At 39.9% G+C, this 20,150-nt stretch overlaps 2 protein-coding genes across 3 annotated transcripts in view; both read left to right on the plus strand.

The window, feature by feature from the left end:
* Positions 1-20,150, plus strand: part of LOC117579651 (synaptotagmin-5) — a 32,990-nt gene continuing 12,840 nt past the window's right edge. For both annotated transcript variants that reach the window (XM_034265634.1, XM_034265635.1), the window contains exon 1: positions 1-191. In XM_034265634.1, coding sequence (XP_034121525.1) covers positions 18-191 — 174 coding nt within the window. In that variant the 5' untranslated portion in view covers positions 1-17. The remainder of the gene's footprint in view (positions 192-20,150) is intronic.
* On the plus strand, positions 8,518-10,087 carry LOC117579652 (homeobox protein Hox-B3a). Its single transcript, XM_034265636.1, has one exon. The coding sequence runs from the start codon at positions 8,904-8,906 to the stop codon at positions 10,026-10,028; it is 1,125 nt and encodes a 374-aa protein (XP_034121527.1). The 5' UTR covers positions 8,518-8,903; the 3' UTR covers positions 10,029-10,087.

Here is a 20,150-nt window from a genome sequence, read left to right on the forward strand (position 1 = left end):
AAGGACCCACCATCAAAATGGTTATGGTTAGTTCTGCGGTCCTAGGCGCTGCCGCCGGTACCGGCCTTGCCCTTCTCTTGGCCGTAACCATCGTTATGTACCGCTACTATCTTCTGCGTAGGCGTGGAAAGGAGTGGGAAGAGTTGGATCGTTGGGAAGAGACTCGCATCATGCGAAAGCTGCAGATGAAGGTAAGCTGAGTGTTTGACATTGATAGGTCTGTATTGTGAGAGCGGGTGCAGCGTTGCGGGGCTCCCACTGATTATGCAACAGGCCAGAATGAACACCAAACAAAACGAATTTGAAATAAATAATGTACGAGTGCCTAATTTCTACGAGGGTAGGTTTTGGTGGAGAATATTCAGATGGTGTTTATCCGCATTGCAAAGGTGCATTATATACATAAATTGGGTTTCCATCACAAAGATCTTAGAAAATGAGAAGGGACTTGTGAGACGCTTCTTACGCGTCACAACTTTTATACCCGGCACTCAGTACTACATCTGTACCGTAGCGTTTTTTGTCAAATTTTACATTTTTTCTTCATCTGTCATCTACATGTAACACACTTCTCACGCCAACACGATTTTTTAGCTCGAGGGATCACAAGCTGCGGGACAGGGTGGTTTTAGCCACTGCAAATTAATTTCTTCATTCTGGCTATGATAATGATCTCAATTATGGTGGTCTGATAGATATGGTCATTCCCTATGGAATAGCGTTTTTAGTTTTCTTTTATCTTTAAAATTTTAGCTTTGGGAGGTTTTCGCCCTTTTGCGGGGCGGAAGGGGGCGTGGCTCATTTTTGAAATACACTGGCTTCAGTGTGAGCATACAGCAGTCCGGAGCCAAAATTTAGTGTCTCTAGCTCTTATAGTCTATGAGAACTAGCCGACAAACAAGACTGACGGACGGACAGACGGACAGACAGACATGCCTCTATCGACTCGGCTATTGATGCTGATCAAGAATATATATACTTTATGGGGTCGGAAACGACCTTCTGTGCGTTACATACAACCGTTATTCGCACAAATACAGAAGATTGAAGAAATCAACTATAAAAACGAGCCCGGAAAATTGATTGTATTTGCGAAAAACGTATATTTTAGTCGATGGTATAAGATGGATGACCGCATTCCCTAGCATTGAATATCCTCAAAAATTATGCACAAAAATGTATAGCTTCTGTAAGTTATGACAGACAAAAAAAAAATAGATTTACATAGGTTACGTGTAATATGTACATACATGCTGACTGAGTACCGGTACCGTCTCACACTTCTCTACGCATTGTTGGTTTGCACCTTTAGTTATTTTGTTACTTTTACTCACTAGACACTTGCACACGGACTGAATTTCGTTAAAAAATGTTAATGCAAAAAGCAAATTTTTCTAAAGAGAATTCTTAATTTTCCCGACTTGTTTGAGGTAATAACTTGATGGTGTAGCGGGTTTTTCAACACCTGTCTTTTTAATGGGCCACGCCAATAAGTGGCAGAAAATTTTTTAATGCGGTACAGTAATATTACCATTTAAAAAGGCCTCCTAAAAGATTAGTTCAACGAGATAAACTGAAAAGTTTGACACTTTCCCATGTCCAGCTCAGTCTCTAAACCAAAATCCCAACGTAATCTTATTGAGGAATGTGAAATGCATTATTACGATTTTATATCCGTCAGCCACAGCACAGTCTTGCCAAGTGGTTTAAGAAATAAAGTCATAGATCCTATTTAAGCTTGGGCAGGACTTTATGTACACATGCCAGGTGGGAGTGAGAGTATTGTGAACAAAAATTTCAACAAAAACTACATGTTAAACCTCATGAAACATATAGAGCATTAAATACATTTCAATTGTTTTGTTTATTTCGGTTTTCTAAAAAAACACTACAATATCATTGAACAGCAGATTTGATCGGTAGGTATTAAAAATCAAGAAAAACAAAAAGATGGAGAGCAAGTGTAATTGATTTCTTCGAGGTTAAAATGCATACATTTCAGGCCTTCCAAAAAGGTATCACTTGTTCAATTCGAAAGACTGGAAGGGTCTTAAAAATAGTTTTGAAAGTTCGTTGAACACATCTGTATGTTCTAAAATAAATACTTTTTCGACTTTTTGACTTTCAACCAATCAGAAAATTCGAAATATTTCGAAAAATTACTTCAAGCCCTAATTTTTTTCGATGGAAAAGGTGAGGTCAGAATTAATAACGACTATTATTGTCTTTGGTTGTACCAAACGCCATCTAGCGTCAAGCAGTCAAAATCAAGCAGCATCCATTACGATATGACCAGATGGCGCTACTTTGGTACATGAGTATAATTTTGTACCAACCAATGAAAATGAAACAATTGTAGTCGATTTCGAACTGGTCTATGGTTGATACACAAAAAAAGGTACAGCTACATTTCAGCACACGCAGTGCTTATAGATGAGCTTGCAATCTACCTCGTGCATAGTCATAGGTCGCACGTAGTTTAATTTGTGTACATTGATTAGGCCAATATGACCATCCCCTGTTAAGGAAATTCCAGCTTGTCCGAACATGCTAAGGACGTTCCATGTGAGTTAGTATTGGTATATGTACATATGTTGATGGTGGTTGATCGGTACAGATTGCTTGTATTGGGACTTGGTCACAAAATAAGTCTGCTTTAGGGTGTGCAGTTATTAGATGGTTATTAACCATTTTCGTATCCAACGGGATAATTAACAAAAACGCACAGGAAAAATTTAACTAACTGTTCTGGACGTTGTTCTAGATGTTGATGACTGCACCATCAAGAGGACCATGCGACAACAAGCCGACCGAGGGGCGTTGCCTCATGACGCGCCATGAGTGAATCCGAACTAGTAGCAAACATGCATTAAAGAAAGATGATAGACAGTACTCTAGGAAAATTAGAACTAAACAGAACTAAAAGGGCCAAAAACAAAGGAAATAAAACTAACCACGGGTTAGAAGAGGATATTATGTAGTAGAGGGAATTATAATCCTAGCATAAAACCCTAAACGGTTCATGCAGGGCATAGGAATAAAGGAATAAAGGAACAAAGATGGATCTAGTGGGGCCTAATGAGAATTGTAAAGTTAATGCGGCTATCTATCTGCGTCCCCTTTGGTTAAGTTGCGCATAAAAATTACACTAAGAATTTTTCAACGACTTACGATGGAGGGTTTATTAAAAGTAATCTACTTTGGTAGTCTCATAGTAGTCAGAAAACTATAACTTGGGGTCCTGCTCAACAATAAAAGGTAATCAAAAGTTAATTTTTAAAAGAGAAGTACAGCAGAAGGCTTAAGAAGCATATAAGCGATGAAATGTCATTACTTTAAAATTCACAGTTCTAAATTTCACAGAACCATGACTGAAAGTTATAGAGAGTTGTGTGTATACTGGACATATAGCTAAACATCATCCGCACACATAAGTACTCGAGAACTAGGTCATTAATAAAGAGTGTGAAAAGTAAGGGCTTAGATGGCTACAGTTGAAGAAAAGATACAAGTTTTTGAAGATAACTCTTTGAAGAATCTTTAGGCGGAAACCCTATATGGTCAAGCTTTTAGGAAAGAAGAGAGTGGTTTAAAAAGTCGAACGCCCTACTGAGCTGGAGATATAAATATGGAGATATAATGGAGATGAATTATATGGATGTTATATGGAAACATCAACATAAATACTGCTAAAACTGCCAGGGTATTTCCGGCTTCAGCTGGAAAAATGTATGTATTTAACGGAAAACTAAGGGTTTGGTTTAGCAACCAATTTTAGATCCGCCTTCTCTCCACGGATTTTTATGAGCAGTGTCTTAAACGACGCCGAATTAAAGCACCTATACAGAAAAAAACGAGTGGGAACGTTTGTGAGACGCTTCGTAAGCGTCAAAAGTTGAATACCCGGTACTCAGTAGCACATCTGTACCTTTGCGGTTTTTTACGAATTTTACATTCTTTTTTCTACATTTGTTCTACATCTGTCATCTACTTCTGTCATCACTACTCACACAAACACGCCCTTTTAACTCGGCACCCTACCACAGAGCAGCACACGGCATGAGGCAGAGTGTGAGAGCGAGAAAGAATGACAACAACAATAAAAATTAAAGCTACTGGAGGGCTTAGGGGGAAGGCCCGATCGTACTCGATCCGATACAGAGTATGTCTTATATCGACCGACACTTCGAAAGTGGGATGGTAGAAGTTTATCAGTTATAGTGAGGATCCGAGCTCATGTCATGGCATGAGCACAAGGTTATACAATTCGTTAACCGAAGACCAAAAGGTAAATGGCAGGTTGAAATCACCAAGAAATAAAACATGGTCTATATCAATAGCGAGAAAGAAACAGTTTTTAGCAAGAAAAACACCAGCAAGAAATAAAAATAGACTGGCCGGGAAGAACCAGTCTTATACACAGGAACTCCATGTATTTTGCCACCTGGACTGTGAAATGCTACGACGTGAAGTGTGAGTCCACTGCTCCTGATTCCTTCTTCCTCCACGTCCAGACGAACGATAAATTATTGCTTTGCATAAAAGCAGTTAAATCATTTGATTGTAAGGTCAGGCAAGCCGTGACACAAAATCTTGCAGCTTTGGTTGTGACAATACTGGTCAGTCAACTGTGATCGCAGTATCCGTTGGTCCTGAAATTCAATTGACTGGTGGACATATGGACAAAACGGAAACGGACGTAACTGTTACGTTATCGATTCGGTTGCCAAACTGGATCACCAACAGCTGTAGTTGCCATTGGAGTGGCAAAATATATTGACTGCTGCACTGGTCGGAGTGGTCGGAGACAGTCAGCCCATTTGCCGCTGGACAGTTGCCACATGCAGAATCCGCAGAGTGAGACTTAATTTACAATTGAGACTCCATGGCTAAAAAGTGGAAAAAGTGATGTCAACCAGAGTATGAACCAGGTCAGATGGCCGTCCCAAAGACGACAACTGGAGAGGGGAGTAAAGGGGGGGGGGGGGGGGGCATTGATGTACGCGGAAGTAAAGCATCCCGTTCCTTAAGACCTCATTTGAGGCGTTGAATGTGGTATAAATACTTCCAATACAAATAAATAAATGCCGCATTCCCGCGATATTCAATTGGGCATACATATATACGTAAAATGGAGGAGATTAACCCGCCGTAAAATGTTCATATTCAGGAGCTGAGGCAGATCAAGTGTGTTTTGCAGCGGAATGTGGTCCTGGATGGGGTACTTGGATGGGGTTCAACATCAGGCATGCGAATATTAATAGTCGAAGTTGAGTCTCTGAAGGACTATACGAGTATGATGGAAATATTGGGCAGTAATTATTAGTAAAATTCATTCAGTCATTCGTCGCAGACGTATCCAGCCATAACGTTATTCAGCTTGGTGCCGTGCATTATGGCGGGCTTCACAGACCCCAGGAACTGACTATGGTTCAAGTTTAGCATTAGTATTAGTTTAAGGTATGACTAAGTCGATTTTTATATTTTAAGGTCTTAGCTGTGAGGGAAGGCTCGAGCTTTCCCGCTTTTTTCTTTGTGGATGCTTGTATGATGTTATAAATGAACGAAGAGCACAACCAAATCATTCAAGCCGTAGCGAAATCGGTTTCATTATGAATTAATGTGCAGCTGGGGGTTGAATGTGTGGACCTAGACCTAGCCCAACGCGTGCCGGCGAGAACAGAGAGAGGGGCACTGAAGCGTTTTATGATTGTAAATTCTGTTTTTATTAACTGGCTGTTACGCTGCTGATAGCATAGTAAGGGTAAGTGGCGGCCATAAGGGTGCGAAGCGTTTCTGGGTTTGTTTGTTGTTTATTATGTAATTTGATTAGACGTTAAGTGTTTAAGTGTTTCTCTCTTTTTGGATTTTACACTCGTTAGACTCTTCTCATATCCCGCAACAGCAGGCCCCTTGACATAGCCACAATATTGACCACAACAGACAAAACTCTTCGAGTGTCCTGATTAATAGCATTGTCCCTGGGTCCAGCGCTGCCTTGACCACATATAAAAAAAGAAGCCTATACACATGGATAAATAGATATTTACCGGTATGTGTAAATGCATGTACATACATGGATTTTTTCTCTCTAAGAATCAGGAGTACCTGAGTATCTCTGTCGGAGGACAAACCATCAAAACTGCCTATGACTGCAAGTGTGGATCGTTGGTGGGTCCTTTTGTTAGATGTCCTTTGTCCCTTAACACTGACTTTTCATTCATGAAAAAAAAAGAAAAAAAACGTCCTTTGTTTTTTTTTTTATATTTTGTGAACATTTTGCGGTAAAGTACTTTGATATACATAGTTTTTCTGAGCACCAAAATATTCTATCCTGATAGAACAGAAACTTACTTTCTCTGATCCGGAAAAAACAAACCCTGTGGCATATTTATTCAGCAACACGCAACTCAAAACCAGATACAACCTCCAAGCTCATTCTAATAGTACATTATTCACGGGTAAATTCAACTCGTATTCGTGTTCCTACGTATGCATATACACACATATGTATGTACACACATACATAGGTACTACTTACGCTATGGTATAATAAAGTCATATTTGTTATATAAAAAAAATACTTGGATATACAAACCCTCGAATGCACGCCACATTTAAGTAGCAACAATGGCAACTACAACAATCAGTCAACATGCAAATGTCACAACCAATTAATGTCAATAAATGATTAACGCAATCTCTAGCCATTTCAACCCGGGCCGGCTCGTCTCGATCTCCCCTAGACGGTGGTGGTTTTCGAGGCTCCTTGAAACACCACCCTTCTGCTGGATAAATCCGGTTGAAAGTATTCCTCTTCCTCGGGGTATAAATATTTGGTTATGCTTTCATTTGTTCAGCGTTTAGTCAAGTTTTGTTCACAATTAAAATAAAATTTCTCAGTGATTCCGATACGAGATCACAAACTTGATATATCTATATACATATTTTGAAATCTATAGCAGATGATATTTATATAAATATGTATGTAAAAAGATGAGGAATGGGCACGATCTAATTGTAGGAACAAATAGTTTCTGACCCAATCAAGCGTTAAATGGACAACAAACGGAAGTGGTCAATAAATCTTAAGGGCCCAAACAATTGTTAAAAGGCGGCTAGAAACTATTTGCTCTTGTTCTTTTGCTGCGCACGAGACCAACGCAACGCCAAAAAAAAAGAAACAAAATAGAAAGGCTTCCAATCCAAGGAATCTCGGCAAAAAATATGAACACAACAGCAGCTGCTGCTCCTATTACTAGGCCTGATGCTGATCCAGGTCCTGGTCCTTTTTTGCACAGCCCGCCAATTAAGCAGAAGCTAACAACTGTTAAAAAGGAGGCGAAAAATCGAATCGCCTACATGGAGGCATCGGGATCTAGATCCGGGTCCAAAGTAGCTGAACAACAATTAACGTCAGCAATTGTGATCGGTTTTATAGCCACTTAACATACGATCAACTGCTGCCAGGCCAATGACAATGTAGCACCTTCAAGACAATGCAATGAAAAGGACAATTAAAGGTAAATCCTTAAAGTCATTTAACAAATGATATAACTGCAGCCATAATTCTATGTAATGTAACCTAAAAACAACACGATTTCTTCAATAGTTTGAAAGCCGTCGGCAGCGGCGTCGCTCTGTCTGGTACCATAGCCTGACCGGACCAAAACACACTGCTACGCAGACAATGGCTCGACGTGCGTCGAGTCTAGGATCTTCTGCAAGACCATCAATGAATGAAACAGACCTGAATGGACTCGGTTGATGCATGATCCTGGCATTGTTCAGCGACCCTGCACAAGCAGAAGAATGAATCAATAAAATAACGCGAGGACCCAAAGGAGATTGGTATAGATTGGTTGACAATGCGTTAGGTTCAGGAGGAGACAGAGGGCAGTGGCAGTAGAACTATAGCTATAGCACTCGACAGCGGTAGCCACTTGGGTCATAACTTGGCATGAAATTTACATTAAACGGTCAAGGGATTGTGTTTCTTCATGGATTCCAAACTAATCGATTGGTAATACATTATGTGGTCTGTAATACATACATATATCTCTACATTCATGCATACAAATGTACATGTGGTATAAATTGCATCCTGCTATAAGACAACTTTTCTGGCTAGGAAAAACAAAACCTTAGGTGTTCAAATATTTCCAAATACTTATCCCATTGACCAGCCACAGTGTACACAGATTGCATGCGTCTGTAAATACATAAACACATAGGTATGTACATAAACACGTATGTATGTACATGTAAAGCATAAACTTTTATTTGAAAAACCTTCATTAAGATAAAACTTCATATATCTGAATAGACCAATGTCACCATTATTTTTCATGCATCTAGGAAAAACCCACAAATCGAAAAAATATCAAATTAAATATGTGAAATATGCGACTGCGGAATATTTTCTCAAGCACCTCACCTGGACGCTGCTCTGAAATTTTTACTGTCAAAATAAATAATATATAGATGGTAAAATGAACAGTTTACAGAACTGGAACAATTTTGCAACTTACCTAAATTATTCTCGCTACCCATGAAATGAATGAAGGGAAAACCTACACCAGAGAGAGATGCACAAAATGGAAGAGAATTTGAAATCTGGGCACTATGCGACCAATCGTAACTTGATCTGACTTAGCCTGAACCAATTCAGTGCCGGTTAGAAAGCTGTTTAGCAGTCTCAACTTTCAATTAAGCTCGAGACATAATACAAATATTGTGAGGAAGATTCGTTCCACACTGAACGCACACTCACACACAGAGGGTACGCATTGTGCCACGCACTCATTCTGCCAGGCCTCTGCTAGAACTCTACCCTCCATTGTGAATGATCTGAGCCAATGGCGGAGCGTAAATGGCAATAGTTGCCGCTAAATGGTTACTTAATGGCTGAAGAGACCCACAAACCACCCTCGAGTTGGCCATCAGGGGTGAGCGTAGAAAACAACCCCCGAGACAGGGTCGATGCCTATATAAGATACGGAAAGCGGTCCAGCAGCCAGACAGTCTCGTTCAGTCGGCGATCGTGTTCACTACCTCTGTCTAGGCCAAAATCAATAAAGAAAATGTCGCGCTCTTTTCTGATGGATTCTCTTCTCAGCGATATGACGCCCTTGAGCAAGAAAAAGGAACCTTCCAGCTCCGCTAGTCAAGGAGCCAGTGCAGCAGTCGCCGCGGTGGCCGCGGCTGCCATGATGCCCAGCATCCCCATTCTGCCATATCCGGCCAGCTATGTGGGCAGCTATCTTTTCTCCCTGGGCATCCAGCAACAGCAACAACAGCAGCAGGCAGCAATGGCAGCTGCAGCTGCACTCCAGCAGCGTCCCCATGACCATACCCATGCCGGCACCAGTTCCGGTTCGCTCTATCATCCTTATGCCCAGCTCTTCGCCACCAAGAGGAAGTCAAGCGGGTTCAGTCAGTATGAGAGCTGCTATCCATCGCCTCCGCTCTCGGCCAACCCAAGCAGCAGCTCGCAGCAGATGCCTCTTCACTCGCTATATGCAGGAGCTCCGGGACCGGCCTGCCCTCTGCCCCTCGCTGAACCAGGCAGCTTCTGTACATCACCATCGGCGTCTTCGTCGGCCTCACTGGATTACACAACCAACTTTGATGAACAGCCCCATGGGAAGCGCTTTAAGCACGAGTCTTCCTGCTCCCCCAACAGTTCTCCACTGAAGTCCTCGGCCGGGGCATCGGACATCACCCCACTCATCAGCGACTATGCCGATTCAAGCAAACGGATTCGAACTGCCTTCACCAGCACACAGCTATTGGAGCTCGAAAGGGAGTTTTCTCACAATGCCTATCTGTCCCGTCTACGTCGCATCGAGATCGCCAATCGGCTGCGGCTCTCCGAAAAGCAGGTTAAGATTTGGTTCCAGAATCGTCGCGTAAAGCAGAAGAAAGGCGGCTCCGAGAGTCCCACATTCAATCTGTCCACCAACTCTGGCTGCAGTTCTCAGACCTCTCCCAACGCCAATGTGTGCGAGCTGAAGGTAGAAGCGTAGTGTATGTGGGTAGTGAGTCGTATCAACTTCCCGAATGTACAGTAAATATAAGTTTTTTGCGCAGAAAGTTAGTCTTAAATGGATTAAATCGAATAAATAAATCCTATTGGTTATTGAAAAATGAAATTTTAAATATATTGTGTAGCTGAATTAAATCTTAAGAGGAGGAACGTTGTGGGTCGCGTTATTACGCGTCACTTCTTTAATACCCGGTATCAGTAAGTATCTGTCGGTATCAGTCATGCATACATATGTTCATATGTACGTAACATGTAACATTTATGTAAACATGTGAGTTTTATCTAATTTGAAATTGTACAGTTTTTTGCTACACGAGGTATGTTGTTCGAGTGAAAGAGAATGAGCAAGCTGTCGATGACCACCTGCAGTAGGTGTGGGTTAGCCACTCATATAAATTTCTTCATTCTGGCTATAATAATGATTCGACCCTAATACGAGAATCTGATTGATATAACCATTAGAAACAGAGCTTCGTTTTTTGTTTTTTTTTTTTTCCTTCAAAATTGATGCAAAATATGATGGCTGTAGCTTTTATAGTCTCTGTCTATAGGCTCTCAGCAAAACGGATGGACTGATTTTATGGGGACGGAAAAGTTTCCTTCTGAGCTTTACGCCAATTTCTTCGACCACAAATTAAAAATAACCCTTTTATTCTTCAAGTACCAAATATAAAAATTATTACCAAAACCGTAGAACTGAAGAATCTCGATTACAAATACAAAATTTTGGACTCGTATTGAAGCTTGTTATCTGCTACTCCATAGCCAAAAGGTTTGACACATTTAGTTTAGTTAGATACATAGTTGTATTTAATCCACTCATTTAGAAACTAGTGTTCAAAATATACACGTATAGAAATATATGTATGTATGTAAATAAACTGAACCGGAAATTTGTCAGATTAAATTTGACACACATGTCAACTGTTGTATTTTTTTGTTTTAATAAAATGTGCAAAATTGAGTGGCTTTGATGGTCTTTAAGTCGACAGGCCTGGCAAATTGCTGGACAAGTAGGTTCTTTTGGAGAAATTTGGAAATCTGTCATAGGATGGTTGTTAGCAGGGGTTTAGTGACTAATATAGGATGGTTGTTAAGGTATGATGGACTTGAATTACTTGCAGGGTGCGAACTATTCGCACTGCGCGGCGTGGAATGAATTTACGAATAACAGTTTTGGTTATCATTAATACTGATCAATACATCGACCTAAGGATCTTTTTCCTTTTTTCTCTTTTTACCTTTTTCAACTGATTCCTAACACTTTCTAATTCTATCGGTACTTGGCATTATGCCTATTGAATATAAATATTCCTAGGGCCACAGTATGTGCTAGTCACAAAGGGCCACATGAATGTATCGTTAAAAAGTTTAATCAGGCCAAACAAAACTGCTATGATAGGAAAGGAGCAACGTCACTACTTTTATATCTGGTACTCAGTAGTACCGTGGTTTCAGTATCAGTACTTTTTATACCCGGTACTCGAAGAGTAAATAGGGTATATTGTATTTGTGGGGAATAACGGTTGTATGTAACGCACAGAAGGAAACGTTTCCGACCCCATAAAGTATATATATTTTTGATCAGCATCAATAGCCGAGTCGATTGAGTCATGTCTGTCTGTCCGTCCGTCCCTATGAGCGCCTCGATCTCAGAGACTATAAAAGCTAAAGCCAACAAATTTTGCATCCAGACTGTATGCTCACACTGTTACAAATGTATTTGAAAAATGAGCCCCGCCCCCTTGCGTCCCCGCAAAAGGGCGAAAAAATCCCAAAATTGAAGATAAAAGAAAACTAAAAACTGCATTCTGTAGGGAAGGACCATATCTATCAGATCACCAATTTGGATCCGATTGGATCATTATTATAGCCAGAATGAAGAAATTAATTTGCAGTGGCTAAACCTACCCCGTCCCTCAGCTAATATTTGTTTTTTTTGCACATTATCACATTCACACTCTGCTTCGCGCAGTGTACGGCCTCTGCCTCTGCCGCGTCTCTGCCTCTTCCGTGGATTTGCAGTGTGCGGCTCTAGCGAAGGGGGCGAGCTAAAGGAGCGTGACCACGTATATAGACTCGTCTATTGATACTTACTATATTCATATGTATGTATACTTTATGTGGTCGGAAACGACCACAAATATAATATGTATACCCTATTTACTCATCGAGTACCGGGTATAATAATACATTCATTTGCACCGCTCTTGAAGTATAAACTCGTTCTGCAGAACATAAAAGATATCGAAACAGTTTGTGTGGTCTTCTGATTCTAAGCCGCAATTTTGACAACAAAGACATTTTTCGCCAAATCATTGGAATTTTTAATTAATCACGGACATAATTTGGGTTGGGGATCGGGTGCGCCAACAGAGTTGGTCGCAGTCGTTTTCCACGACACTTAAAATTGCACAAATTAATGATGCCAACTCATAGCTACTTTCCGGACGATTCTTATAATTTCGTATAGTGCAGGTAATACCATCCAGCACCGAGTACGGTGACAAACCCAGAGCGAATCAAGCGCATCAGAAACCTGCTCAAAGAATTTCCATTCAGAATTCATTCAGCATTCGAAAATTGTTCAATGAATGCGAACAACTACAAAGACCTGAACAAGGTCTCATTGTGCCATCCCAAGGGGTGAGGGTGCGGTGCTAATAAACGCAATTGCACCTACGACCCTCTGGGCCATCGTTGGGAATGGGAATGGCACAAAAACAGCACCGTCGGCGGCTTTAAGCGGAATTTCGGTATCCTATACCTTTGCACTCCTTGAAAATTGTTCTTCTGCTCGTACCGATACTTTGCCTGGATTGTTTTCTTCACAGTTCTTAGTCTGTGCCCTCAAGTGTGCGCCTCTTCCACTTGAGCTGAAGAGCTCTCAGCTTCCCGACCTCTTGAGTCTCAAGTACCAGAGCTGCAGGTAGGAGGACTCCTTGACTCCGCTATTATATATTTTTGTTTGCAAACTGTTTCGAGGAGAGTTGCAAAAATGTTTTTTCTTTCTAAAATTGATTACGTAGGCTGAAGATCTTAATAACGTGGATTTGATATGTGCAATACTTAGAGTTGTACTTAATTTGAGAATAGATTTTGAAATAAATATTTTAAATCTGTATGTGTATGTTTATTTCTCTTATACAGGTCAAGTAAATCATAAGAAAACAAAGTTTAAACTTATTAAACCAACTAACTCGAAAACAACTCTACAAATATTATCCTCCTTAAGTCCATTCTGTCACCTCATTGAATTTGCATATTTTGCATCTTCTACATTGCACTACTACATCCCACTTCTTGAAACACCTTTGGCCAGATGTCTCAGAGATTTCTCAGAGAGTACTTGAGTGCCGCTGCTTTTTGGAAGCCATACTGTGCTAACAGACAATTTATGAATGAATAAAGACTCAAGTGCAGAAACTCTTCAGTTTAAAGTGTATGCGCTCATCGGTATCGGAGCACTCCTTATGAATGAATGCGCAGCATTGCCCTCGTCAAGGCTGAGAAATTGCTTGCTACCTTTTGGCTCAGTTTAAAAGATCATTAGGTAAAAGGAAATTCCGTTGAAAATTGGCCTGAATGGATAGAGAAATTTGTCAGGTGCCCAGGATGCTTGCCTAGACAGCCGGTCACCGTCGGAGAGGCAATCCCTTGGCCGCCTGTGGTGCAACGGTTGTGGTATCAAGTATTCTTACCACCTCCGTCTGCGGGGAGGACTAGACTGACTCATGGGAATATTTAAGTTTATTAACATTAAAGCTTTGAAAAGCTGTCACTTACCTTTTAGTACATTTTTAGCGCGAGAAAGCAAATTTGGTAAAGCTTGAAAGCTTTATTGTTGTTCCTATTGTTTTTGTCATCTCTGTAAGACCTCAGGGTTGATTGTTATTTTGCCGAGGGTTGTGCAAGGGCAGTAAAATGGTCAAGCTACGGTAAATATCAGGAAAATTCGATTTTTTCTATATATTTATCACGAATTGAAACAAAATATAATTAAATGCGTTTTTAATTCTTAGTCTGACCCATATTGTAAAAAAAATGTGTACAACATTGAAATAGTAGTGCCGGAACTTAATCTATTATATTAAATATTTTGATGAAAGAAATGTTTGGACATGGCTGTATTTTTGATTTTGGAGCTTTGAGAAAACTATTGTTTTCTCTAGTAGAGGATACCTAGGATTTAGATTAAAAACTAAAGCGAAGAGGTATAATGGAATTAAAAACTAAGTAATAATGTATTCTTACTATTGCAATTAACCATTTTAACTAGAAACTAGAACTAGAATCCCTGAAAACTGATCTTTTATGCGAAAAACTTATCTTTTAGAACTTGGTCGAAGATGGTCGAAGGTTGGGTCAAGGTCTTCAATATCCTCAAAAATTATGAAACAAATTTTATATCGCTCTGTAAGTGTTATGACAGTTCGCAGACAGCAGACTACACATTATTTAATTGCAAGAAGTCCCAGAAAGCTACTCTTAAATATTTTTTACTGATGAGTGTAAAGTTGTATAATATGGTAAGAAGCCCTAAAAAGAATATGTTTGGAGTACACAGACATCATATTAGTGCACGAATTCTTGAAAAAAAAAGGTATTGGGCATGTTGGGTTGAGCCCTATGAGTTCCATCCCATATGAAGTGCCACTTCCTATCCTTTCGTTGGAGCATTTCACAAAATTGTATTGGCTAGCATACTTTTTCATACATTACATTAATATTTCAGTTGAAAAATACCTTTAAAAAGATTCTTTCAACAACATATTGATCCGAAATACTCAAGAAAGATCGCCAGAAATTGTATTTCACCTGAAAATAGCGGTTTTTTTCCATGCTAAAATCAGTCCCTGGATCTGAATGTCATCAAAATATTATGGGGGGATGCCAAAAGCATTATAATAAATGCAATTCCGGCAACCAGAGCAAAGTGAGAGCCAGTGGTTATCAAAATATTGGCTAAAACCCTATGTAAGCTTGGGCAGGACCTTATTGATTTATTCCTGGCGGGAGCAAGGAAGAAATTAAATCAAAATTGATAAACAACTAAATATTAAACCTCAAGAACTATTAGAACCTATTAACTTGAGTTTCGGTTTTTTTTCCGATTTTCAAAAAATGCACTACTATTTCATTGAACAGCACTTTTCATGGGTATTTTTGCAGAGTCATGTAAAACAAGAAGATGGAATGCAAATGCTCCAGGATTTCTTCAGTTTTCTAATGTGTACATTTCAGACTTTCTAAAAAGGTATCACTTGTTTAATTTGGATGATTGAAAATGTCTTAAAAATAGTTTTGAAAGTGGTGAGGTGCGGCACTACTATTTCATTGCACACAGCTGTACATACATACAAATATACATAAACCAGGCAACCAGGCTATGGTTGACCACACCTAATTGACCCATTAAAAAGCCTCTCACCATGTACATATGTAAGTTTGTACATACATACTTACATAGTAAGTATGTATTCTGGCACTTAGCTCTGGAGGAATTCGAAAAGATGAAGCCATTTTGGTGGCGTCGCACATTCGTCCAGTGGCGCCTGTTTGAAATAAGATTTGTGTCTTCGTCGTGAAATGACCGAGCTACTCGTTATCTTACAGATATCTTTATTTTCAATCCGTTCAGGACAATGTTTTTATGCTAAGATGGTGAGGGGTTCACATAAATACTCCTAAGGAAAATACATATGTACATATAAGAAAATCTATTTTGTGTGTGTGTATGAAACGGAAGTCATTGAGCACGAGCCCGGCTTTACATTATACAAAGTGCTTAAACACACCACACACAATCTGATATCTGCATTAAATCAGCTCAAATTTGCGCTATTCCATTTGGCCCCGAATGAAAAGTAAAGAAGGTAAAAGTTAACACAGACACGCAGTCGGCCCTATGAATGTATGAACTTCTTGATTGAATTATTGATTGAAATGGTTGGAGAAAAGGTAAATTGCCATAAGATTATTCCGTAAGCTACATGAAAAACATACTTATTGGCTAATCCTGAAGATTAAAGATACATATACTCATTGGAGGAAATCAAAGGCGATAGTTTTGGAGAAACATATGGAAACATATGCGAAAATACAACAAAATGCCTTAATTCAGAACAAAACTCACGAAAAATTAAGCTATTGTTAAAAAAAGAAAAGATTGAATGAGTAGATCAACTTAACTGACATCAACATGAAGGGGGCGACCGGAACTGATCCTACGAGTACGAATACCTCCAGGCAAAACGACATCGACAATGATAACAACAAGAACAAAGGACAAAAGCCCATTTCTTATCACATCTTCCAATCCAAGCATCCTCCTCCTCCGCCTTTGCCAAGTGCGTGCAACTTTGTCGGCCCAGGTGGCCGGGCTGGGGGCTTATAGAAGAAGCAACTTGTTGCTGATACAGAAAATGAAAAAGAACGAAGGAAGCTAATATAAAACATCGAGGAAGGGAGAGAGAGACAGTCAGAGCCAGAGATAGAGAGCACTGTGCAGTTAAGCTGTCTGTCTGCCAGGGGCTGGAACTTCCGTCTCTACTCTGCCAGTGATATTGGCTTACATTCGTATCTAACGACATGAAATGAAAAATTAAATGAACGATTAATGTATTTATATAACTATAAAAAGAAAATGTTGCTAACTAGGACTCGCCAGCCGGATGACCAGTTCCAGTTCCATGACCAGAGCTTATAGATCGAACAATTTAAACAAACATAAAACCGATTATACCCACTTAATTCACCCTTGTTCACCGAACCTTACCTACTGATATTTCTCTGGTCCTGTTTATGTCTGTGTCTAGTACGGGTCTGATGCGTTATACTTCAAGCAGTCGTCTGCCTGGAAAGTTTCCTTTTCACAACAAGTATCTACAAACCCACTGACTTACATAAATATAAAAACACCCGCACTCTTCTGTGTGTTTGCCTGTCGCAAACACAATGCGAACGAAGAAGTCTGATAGAATAGGGTTAGATGGAGGGGAGGAGTGCATGGGTAAACTTACTTTCCAGCATTCTCAATGTCAGCTTCGTTGTACTGCGTTTGGTGTGTGTGTTTTTTTCAGGGGCAAATATGACAACAGGTAAGGACAGACCAAGAACTACATCTATAGGTACATAGGTATAATTATGCAATACAAGCAGAAGCAGAGCAACAGAAGCTTTATGGTAACTCGAGTCGCAATTATGGAAGTTCATTAGCTAACGGAAAACGGCAAAGAGTATTCAACAAATTGAATCGAGGGATTTGCTAAGGCGGCAAATACATACTTGCACATAAGTATGTAAATATGTATGTATACATACAATTCTTATCTCTTTCAGAGAGCTTTCAAGGTGAAAGTCGCTTTCACTTTTAAAAAATGTATATGTTTCGAATTCTGCTCAACGAGGTATTTGATTAGAGCCTCGACTTTTCAGATGGGTCTATATTGTATTCAATGGCGAAGAAAATCTCCTAGACCCGTAGATATTGGATTAAACTAGTCAAGAAAACACAACCTTTGAAAATACAAACGATTTGTACTCTCTGAAAGATGCGCGAGAGAGCGTTTGACAGCTGTTTGACTCCATCAAACGCACAAACAAGGCAACAAGTTGCGAAAAAGCTTTCGAAGTTCGAATTAAAAGCGATTCCGTCGCGTCGTATCCTCATCGCACGCTTAGGGCAAGGCCAACAGGACCAGGCGAATATTCGAACAACTGTGTTTTTTTTTTGCTACTTGTTGTACGCTGCCGGAGTCCGTGACTTTGTAGCTCGTCTGTTGCTCGAATTGAGAATCAGAACACCGCGTACAGCTCCAATGTGAGGAACATATATCTCTCGGTCTCGTCTCCCTCCCCGGATATCTCTCTGGAATGTGTATAGCTACCAACAGAAAATCGCTGAACAAAAATTAATGGAAGCCAAGAGAAAACTTTCAATTGAGTTTTGCGTTGTTCCTGTTATTCGCGTGATTTTGTGTGTTCCTTTGAGCGTGCCTGTGCATTTGCCTTTTGTGGTGTGTTCCTGCAACATGGCCAAGTGTTTTTATTGAAAAATGTTAACGAAGCTCATGCCGAGCGCTCTGTCATCCCTTCCTGTCTGCAGTGTGTGTCTGTGTGTGTAACCTATAGAGAACTTAAAGAAGGTAAAAGTGTCGTCGAAACTGTTGCTTGGCTGGCTGTGGCTCCTTCTATACTTCGCCTTCCTGCCACTGAAGTGGAAAACTTATCTCAGATCATATATTATTTACTTATTAATTTACATAGCAAATTACCTAATAAGTAACATCTGCAATGTGTATCTATGAATACTTTATCTATGTACAGAAGAGCATACATAAGTACATACATAGTAGTATTGAAAATTGAAAATTTTCTCTCCTGGCGCCGAAACGACCAAAATAAAAAATCAACAAATTTGTATGAGCCTTGTCCTTTGACATGTGTAGCTTTCAATGGGGGAAAGCCCCAATATTCAGGTCCAGTTCAGTTTGTCACATCTTTAACATATCATTTTAAGGCTAGGCAGAAGCGAGACCAAAAAGCAAAGTTAATATAGTTATTTTTAGATAACGAATCAGGCGAGTGCACAAATTTGTTAAGGGGCACAAGGCAGGCGGACAGGCCCCCTAGACAAATGTAGTGTAAATGTAGCATGTGAAGTTGTGGCAGTGAAAACCTCACTCCTGTTCATCAGAGATGATGGAGCACGTCTCTCGAATCCGGAATCAATGCCGAATATGTTCGCCTGTCATCTGTTGGTCTCATCTCACATTAGGGTCCATTTTTGTTCGCGTGCTTTGGCTTTGAGTCCAGACCTAACCCCTTTCTTCTTCTATCAAAATGGCATTGAAAGGCTTCTGGGACTGGTCTGGTATATGTAAGCACTACGGTTGCCTAGACGGGAGTCGAGTCCCTCATTGGAAGGGAGAATACTCGTATAATAGAAATATATGTCAGCGTTTTGTGGATAATAATATGTAGCAGTCTCAGAAATAGAGAGTAAGACGAGTCGTGCCAGAATGGAAGAGAGAGCAGGACACGCGCTGGATTTATCCACAAGACATCTTGCATGTGCCACACAATTTGTCACAATTTAAGAAATTGAGAAAATGACTGCAACATAACGGGCCAAGAATAAAAGAGAGAGGTTCGTGGAGTGAAATGTGGAGGGATCATCTTAACCCAGACGCATTTGTTGTTTCCTCTTAGTGCCCTTTCTCTTTCCCTCTCTTACAAAGCCAGAGAACCAGAGAAAATAAAATTCCACTTGGGATGCACCTTTACACAAATTGTACAGTAAAAAGTCTCAGTGGGACCCGTTTTCTTGGGGGACAAGGATTCATGTTCATTCATACATATCACGTAGCAAATCTCGGCAAAACCGAATTTGTTTTTCCATAAGGAACCGAATCGCCTTTTCTGATAAATTTGGGGAATTAAAATTTGTTAATAAAACTTTTACTATATGTTCAACCAATTATAGCTCATCCGACTATCCCTACAATACCTGGTCGCCAAATTATTGCACCTGGATAACAAAAACGAGAGGGGAGACGCTTCTTACGCGTCACAACTTGTATACCCGGTACTCAGTAGTACATGTGTACCTTAAAGGTTTTTTTTCAAGTTTTACATTTTACATTTGTTTCACATATGTTAGATGTAGATGATGTAACTTCTTACGCCAACACGCTCTTTTAGCTCGCCCCCTTCCCTAGAGGCGCACACTGCACGAAGCAGGGCGTGGAATGAGAGATTTTTTTTATGGCCGAACGTATCTTAAATCCGGTAATGAACTTAGCCATTATAAAAAGCTGATGAATGCATCTTCATATAATGTATACTCAAACGCTTTGTGGCTTTAGCTTTCCGTTTCAAAAATATCAATTTTTAGAAATGCAAAAAGGTTATTTTTTTTGCTGAATTTCTTACATTTTGATTTTAAAATCTGAAGAAAAGTCGAAAAAAGTAATATTAGCTTTATAGAATGCCCAAGTTTGGAGTCGAGTAGTGTTATCCTACAATGGCTAAATAATAAGCAAGGAGACATTTTTTTTTTATAATACCCCGGCACCATGATATGGGCTGAATGATCGAT

This window comes from Drosophila guanche, unplaced genomic scaffold (assembly GCF_900245975.1).
Source record: "Drosophila guanche unplaced genomic scaffold, DGUA_6, whole genome shotgun sequence".
Classification (NCBI taxonomy): Eukaryota; Metazoa; Arthropoda; class Insecta; order Diptera; family Drosophilidae; genus Drosophila; species Drosophila guanche.

Excerpts from the sequence above, each read along its gene's own strand:
- LOC117579652 (XM_034265636.1), top strand. The coding sequence starts at position 8,904 with ATGGCTGAAGAGACCCACAAACCACCCTCGAGTTGGCCATCAGGGGTG.